General features: G+C 44.5%; 1 protein-coding gene across 1 annotated transcript; it reads left to right on the top strand.

Annotated features, from left to right (window-relative positions):
• Positions 1–2,745: 2,745 nt before the first annotated feature.
• Positions 2,746–6,700, top strand: LOC135581863 (growth-regulating factor 6-like). The gene is made up of 4 exons (XM_065119877.1): positions 2,746–3,373; positions 3,887–4,105; positions 4,608–4,944; positions 5,677–6,700. Exons 1-4 carry the CDS (start codon positions 3,010–3,012, stop codon positions 6,458–6,460), a joined length of 1,704 nt encoding a protein of 567 aa, XP_064975949.1. The 5' UTR covers positions 2,746–3,009; the 3' UTR covers positions 6,461–6,700.
• Positions 6,701–7,821: the final 1,121 nt, after the last annotated feature.

The raw sequence follows: 7,821 nt of genomic DNA, 5'->3' as shown, positions 1-7,821 counted from the left end.
CGATCCAGCGGAGCATGTCGCCACCTTCCGAGCCCACATGGCCCTATATGGCACTTTTGATGCCCTGATGTGTCAGGCATTTCCTACCACCCTCCAAGGCCCAGCTTGGATGTGGTATAAATGATTGAGGCCATCATTAGTCTCGTCTTTTGATCAGCTTGCAAGGGAACTCGAGCTTCACTTCTTAGCCAACACGCAACCTAAACAGTTTGCGACCATGCTCCTCGGGCTAAGGCAGAAGGATGAATCTCTCTCCCTCTTCGTTGCCCGCTTTGCTACTGAGATCCGAGGGGTTCCAGATGCCCACCCTTCTTTGGTCATGCAAGCATTCTTGACAGGCTTACGACCTTCAAGGTTCTTTTGGTCACTGGTCGAGAGACCACCGGGCGATCGTTCCTGAGATGCTCTAACGGGCCGACCAGTATATTGCTACAGAGGCACTAGTGGCAAGAAAGTGAGAGGAGTCGCACAAGAGGCCCCGCCAAGAGCTACTCATGTGAGCAGATCGGGGAAAGAAGAAAGCCCGCCATGGTAAGGCCAGAAGAAGAGCCCAAGATGTGCAAATCAAAAAGAGAGAGAGAGAGAGAGAGAGAAAGGGAGGTGTTTCCCAAGATGTTAAGCCAATGCTCGAGCTACGTTGCTCGGCTAGTCTAATCCCCAATGCCCGAGTAGTGTTGCTCGACCAGTCATGTGCAATCAATCTCTACTCAGTTCATTCAATGTCTGAGCAACTACTTGGCCAAACAGGAGCCCAAGTAGTGTTGCTTGGCCAAGCCAATGCTCGAGCTACATTGCACGGTCAGTCCAGTCCCCAGTGCCCGAGTAGTGTTGCTTGGCCAGTCATGTGCAATCAATCTCCGCTCAGTTCATTCAATGTCCGAGTAGTTGCTCAGCCAAACATGGGCCCGAGTAGTGTTGCTCGGCAAAGCCAATGCTCTAGCTATGTTGCTCGGCCAGTCCAGTCTCTAGTGCCCGAGTAGTGTTGCTCGGCTAGTCATGTGCGATCAGTCTCTGCTCGGTTCATTCAATGTCTGAGCAGCTGCTCGGCCATGGGCCTGAGTAGTGTTGCTCGGCCAAGCTAATGCTCGAGCTACGTTGCTCGGCCAGTCCAATCCCCAGTGCCCGAGTAGTGTTGCTTGGCCAATCATGTGCAATCAGTCTTTGCTCAGTTCATTCAATGTCTGAGCAGATGCTCGGCCAAACTTGGGCCCGAGTAGTATTGCTCGGCCAGTCATGTGCAATCAGTCTCTGCTCAGTTCATTCAATGTCCGAGCAACTGCTCGGCCAAACATGGGCCCGAGTATTATTGCTCGACTAAGCCAATGCTCGAGCTACATTGCTCGACCAGTCCAATCCCTAGTGCTCGAGTAGTGTTGCTCGGCTAATCATGCGCAATCATTCTCTGCTCACTTCATTCAATGTTCGAGCAGCTGCTCGGCCAAACATGGGCCCGAGTGATGCTAAGCCAGAGCTCGAGCAGTGCTGCTTGAGCAACGTAGCTTAATTCAGTCATATACGACAAGTTGCTGCTTAGTTCAGTCAAGATTCGAGCAGTTGCTCGACCAAACATGGGCTCGAGTGATGTTGCTCGGCCATGCCAGTGCTCGACCAGCGTAGCTCGGTTCAGTCATGTACAACTAGTCGCTGCTCGAGTCAGTCATGTGCAACAAGTCGCTTCTCGGTTCTGTCAAGATTCTAGAAGTCGCTCGACCAAACATGGGCCTCAGTGATGCTGCTCGACCATTTTGATGCCCAAGCCACGCCTCACGGCCAGTCTAATGTCCGAGTCATGTCTCGGTCAGTCTTGCCCCCAAGTAGTGTAACTCGGTCAATCTAGTGCCCAAATAATGTAGCTCCGCCAACCCAGTCATTGAGTTATGTTGCTCGACCAATAGAAGCTCCCAATCAACCGACGACTGAACCACCGGTCCCAGCACGACAGCCAACCTAGCCAACGAAAGGTACTAAGCCATGCCCTGAGCCCTCCCACGCGGTATATATATATATATATATATATATATATATATATATATATATATATATATATATATATATATATATATATATATATATATAAGATTGCATACATGTCATTGCTAATAAGTCTTATTGGCTGCCAAAAGATAATTGTTAGATGAAAGTGTAATTTATTTTATCTTTTAAACCTCATTGTAATATCAGGCATACTTTAGATATGTTATATTGTATAGCTTTTTAATTTAAAGAAACCTAATTTTATCATGCATTGAATGGATAAGGATGATGACATATATGGAAGCTTGGTATTTTGGGGGTGATATTACAATTTTGTAGTGTTGTGATATGCTATATATATTTTATTTATTTATTTATATATGGAAATCACATGGCAACACATTTTTGTTCAGCTACAGCCACATCCTAAACTTGGTTGTAACAACAAGTGAGATATTGCAAAATCATATATATATATATATATATATATATATATATATTATAGATTTTCATATCACTAAAACACTTAAAATTATTATAATTAAGGTCTAGTGATAGTAGACCAAACCTACTTATCAAAAATTAGGATTCAAAGTCTTACTTAATAAATTTTTTTATTACCATTTATTTTTTTTTTTAAAAACTATTACTTGGTTATTGTTCAGAATAATCATACATTCCTATCCAAGATATTACAGATTGATCCTTAGTACATCACTCATTCTTTTGCATGTCCAAAACACTGTGCATTTGGTAGTGTACATCTCTCTCTCCTCTCCTCTTCCCCCAAAAGCTCATACTCTCACCACCCCTCCAGAAAAGAAAACCAGCCTGGTTTTCTGAGCTCCACACCAAACCATAAAAACATCACTCTTCCTTTTTCAAGCTCCCACCTCAAAAATGCTTGCCTTTCTACTCCCATTCTTCTCCTCTTCCTCCCTCACCCTCACCCTCACCCTCACCTCTCATGAACCCAACTCCCCTTCCATGTCTTCTCTGGTCACATAAAAGTGGGCTCAGCCAGTGGTGGAGGAGATGGACTTCGGTGGGGTGCTGGGCATGGATGCTCTAGTGGGCGCGTCTTCCGAAGGTGGTGGTAGCCTCTTCTCCTCCTCCTCCACCACCTCTTTGGCCCCCTCAGACACTGAACTCGGCAGGCAAGGAGGCCTCCGTGGATCCATCTTGCAAAAGCATGATAGGCCTGCTGCTGAACCTGAGGACTGCGACTGGAGGTCCCTGAAGATGGCCAGACCTGAGGAGTTGGTAACAGCACCCACAAAGGCAGCTCCTTTCCTCCTCAGATCCAACTCCCATCCCCTCTTTCCTGATGGAGAGCAGATGCTCAGCTTCTCCTCAGCGTCACCGCCTTCTACGACACAATGTTATATTGGGAATGCAGGTAACCCGCAACAAATGCAGGCTGCTGAAGAGAGATTGATGGAACTATTAAGCTTCTTGTATCTGTTGGTTGTTTGATTCAGAGCGGTCGGTATCCGTCTCTCTTCACAAGGGGTTTCAGTCTTGTCGAGGAAAAAGTTGGCTTCTTGCTTCTTTCTGCGTGCTGGTTGGGTCTTGTCATCCAAGATGCCGTTTTGGAAGCGATGGCTCTTTCTTTCTTCTCATCGAAGAAAGCAGCCTTCATTCCCTGTTATTCGCTGCTGATCCCTTTCCCCCTACCTTTATCACCCCTTGATATCTCTCTCAACGAAAGTATGATAGCAAAAAAGAGGGAAAAGATGACATTTTTCTGATATCTATGCAACTTGTCTGTTCTTCTTTAAATGGTTCTGTGAATCTATTCTCAAGAGCTTGTTCATGTGCTCCTCCTAATCCTTCTCCGTTCGTCTCATCTGTTATGGTCGGCTCGTCCTTTCTTCAGATTTATTCGTCACCTTTGTCTTTCCTGTTTCAGGCTCGTCTCCTGGAAGCTCTAATGCGAGCATGCAAGGTGTTCTGGCGAGATTGAGGGGGCCCTTCACTCCATCTCAGTGGCTGGAGCTGGAACACCAGGCTTTGATCTACAAGTACCTGGTTGCCAATGTGCCCATACCGGCCACTCTGCTCATTCCCATCAGGAGAAGCCTCGGTGCTTCCGGATTCCCTCCCTTGTCAGCTGGATCTTTCGGTTCAGGTGCTTGTTGGACCCTTCACTTTCTGGGAAAGAAACAAAGTACATGAGCATCCACAATAGATTTTATTGCCATCGTTCCATTAACTCGATGCATGTATGCTTCCTTCTGACTGTAATTATGCTTTGCATCTTCTCATGTAAGATCATCTTTTCGGCATTAAAGACCGTCATTAGCTTTCTGACATCTTTATTCGGTAGAAAATAAGGTGAAAGTTGCTGTCGTTGTAGATATGCACAATCTTTGAAGCAGTTCTTTGGATTCCTCATCCTAATACACATCAAGACATGAACTTTGCAAGCGTTAATGCACATTGAGAAGTTCTTTTCTGCTTTGCTTTTCCTTTTCCTTTTACTTTGCCATGGTAAATCTGGTGATCTTGATGGAAGGTTTGTTTTTATGCAGAAAGCAAAGGTGAACAACCAGACACTGTTGTGTGCACTTCAGTAATTTTGCTATGTTGCTGTTGATTTTTCATGGCATTTCTTTCCTTTGTTGTTGCAGTAGGATGGGAACCATTCCATCTAGGTTATTCTGGAAATGCTGATCCGGAGCCTGGTAGGTGCCGTCGGACTGATGGCAAGAAATGGCGGTGTTCGAGGGACACGGTTGCTGACCAGAAATACTGTGAGCGACACATGAACCGCGGCCGCCATCGTTCAAGAAAGCATGTGGAAAACCAGACTGGCATTGCCGCAAAGGCGATGCCCACCACTGCATCTTCCCAATCAGCTTCAGCTGTTCTTGGTGGAGCTTCAACTAATACCCTCACCATCTCACTGCAGCAGAGTAAAAGCTTGCAGTCAAATATCACTGATCCTTGCCCTCTGCAGTTCAATGGGTAGGATGCAGCTGATGGTTAGATTTACTTTCTCTTTCAATGAATAAATTAGACTGACTTAACACTTTCAATGAATAAATTAGACATGATGTGATCGACGATGGAGTTAACGGGTTAATGAGTATAATAATGCTAATCGTAGAAAAACTGCTATATGTGAACAATTTCATCTGGAATTTGTGAATAAGCATGTGCATAGTACATATTGTCTAAAATGAGAGGTACTTTTGAATCTAATCTTTGACGATAGATACAGTTGAGTTGAAAACTCGTTAATACTGAACAATGTAATGCAAACTTCTGAATGACTTGATCGTGATAAAAAGAATGTTATGAAAACATGCAATCTTTAAACATGAAAAACGAATGCTGGATTCCGTAGACTCTGATAAAAAGATGTCCTAGGTAGTTCTGAAATTTACCTGCAAATGCCAAAAATTGGATCAAGTCTTCGTTATGTTCTCTTCTTGCATAAGTCATGACTTCAATGCCTTTGTGCTTTATGTAAAGCAGCATTCGTTATGTTCGCTTCTTTCATAAGTTCACAATTTCCATGACTTCAATGCCTTTGTGCTTTATGTAAAGCAGCATGCTGTGATATTTATTTCTGGATCTTGCCATCTCATAATTTGTCAACATGTAAGGTTCTGAAGTTATTTTGGTAAAGATGTCCTGACTCTTCCTTTTTTTTTTTTTTTTATCAATGGAGCCCTGATATGTGTAATTCTGCAGGCTGCTGATGAGCAAAGGAGATCATAATGTTTGTTCGCTGAATTCAAAAAGCCTGTCCGCGGCAAGTCCTGTAAACCAGAAGCCCGATAGTGACATACTTCCTCCGGTCTCAGATCAACACAATCCCTTTGAGGAGACATCATCTCGAACAGAATTTGGTCTCGTTTCACCTGATTCACTTTTGAACCCTCCAAGCATCTCATTCTCCGATAACGTCGATTTCATGGCCACCCCAAAGCTCGATGAACAGCAGATCCAATCCCATCCCTTTCGACACTTCATCGACGACTGGCCCAAAACCCAATCCGTTCGTTCAACTATCACCTGGCCTGAGGTAGACAAAACACAATCCGATAGAACCCAACTCTCTATCTCCATCCCAATGGCTTACTCTGATTTCTCATCTTCCTCATGTAATCATGACAAACCGGCGCTTTCACGGCCAAAGTTATCGAGGGAATATGATGCCATCCATATGCCATCACGACAAGCTAATTGGAGACCGATCCCCTGGGAGGCTTCCATGGCTGGGCCACTAGGGGAGGTTCTGACCAGCACCAAGAGCACCCCCAAGGACCAAAGCAAGAACCGCTCATCATCATCTCTGAACCTCTTGACCGAAGGCTGGGACTCAAGGTTGGAATCTTCACCGACCGGCGTCCTACATAAAACTTCGTTCGGTTCCCTGTCTAACAGCACTGGAAGCAGCCCCAGCGCAGAGAACTCCAAGACTAATGATAGCACTGGCAGCCTGTGCAGTGGCCTCCTCGGCTCGACGTTGTGAGAGATGCTTGTTGTGACCTTCCGAATTAAGTGCAAGAAGAAGAAGACATCAGAAAGACAATGAGAGAGATGCTTGTTGGTAACCAGTGGTGGTTTTGCTAAGCAAGAACTTGGAACCATAAGTCTTAGCTCTGTAGTTGGTGTTGTTCATCTGTTGTTTTGTTTGTGTATGATATCATCCAGTCTCCACAAACAGCTCTGGAAGACTTCAGTTTGAGCTTAAACTGCCCGGTGTTTGTTATGCGGCTACCTGTTACTGAATCTTCAGCATCATTAAATCTGAGTGCCAAAACAAAGAGAGGGAATCAGAAGCAATCCTGATGAAGTACTCGGAGAATCCAACCTTTAGATTTGCCGAGTACTTCAACCATGACTTTTCTGCCATGCCTCGGAATAATGGTTCTCATTATACATCATTTGCATCCTCGATACTGCTCACCAGTGTAAAGTTCGAGAAAGATATCTTCAGGAATCTATTTGTTGATTCCAACAATTTGGAAGCGGCAGGATTTCCTGTAGAGGACAGCAAGATCCTCAGAGAATTTTTCAACCTTGTGGCTGCACAAAGTCGAATCTGATTAGCTCCCACCACAGTGGAATCCCATGTTACACCTTTTCTTCCATCGCTGCCGCTCCCACTGCCACTTAGGAAATATAACCCGCACTTGGGAGGCCATGGACTGCATCTCTTTGCTTACAGATGAAAAGGCAAAACATACATTTTCTCCCTACAGATATCTGAACTTTGAGAAGAATGCTTCACGGTTTGTCTTCTTTTGTTTTTTGTCTGTTGAACTGATTTGGCTGCTGCCTTTGGTCGTCTCCCTAAATTGTGTTTCTGCTACTGTGAACAGGCAGCCTCACCTCTCTATTTTATATTCCACACTGCTTCCACAGATGACAAGAAGACATGAACTTTCTCCTCCATCCTCTTGTGTGTTTAGAAGTGATTGTGCTTTACTTATGTAACAATGATTTGGATCACGCCAAATAAACATAATGATGAGAAACCTGAATGTGAATGAGTTTAGGAGTGGAGTCCATTCTTGTCACTTGCAAGTCATCTCTCAGTCCCTTCTACCATGAGTTTAGGAGCTGGCCTGCAAAGGATTTGTTCTTCCCTTGGAAAGAGGAGGTTGTACAGAGAAAGAAGCCTACAAACTTCAAATCACTAGCTTCAGAATCTTCAATCTCCTAAAGAGGAGTGGGACTGATTGAGAGAAGAATGTGGCATTCTCCTTGCTGAATCACACCAAAACTCAAAGACTTCCTCATAGCAAAGGCATCCTTCTCTTTACAGTAGTCTACTTCATTGTTCTCAAAGGTTTCTGAGAGTAATGTGCTTCTCTGTGTATAAATCAT

The sequence above is a fragment of the Musa acuminata genome, chromosome BXJ2-8, assembly GCF_036884655.1.
Source record: "Musa acuminata AAA Group cultivar baxijiao chromosome BXJ2-8, Cavendish_Baxijiao_AAA, whole genome shotgun sequence".
NCBI lineage: Eukaryota > Viridiplantae > Streptophyta > Magnoliopsida > Zingiberales > Musaceae > Musa > Musa acuminata.
Note: the sequence above shows the minus strand (reverse complement) of the source record. Positions and strands in the feature narration are given on the sequence as shown.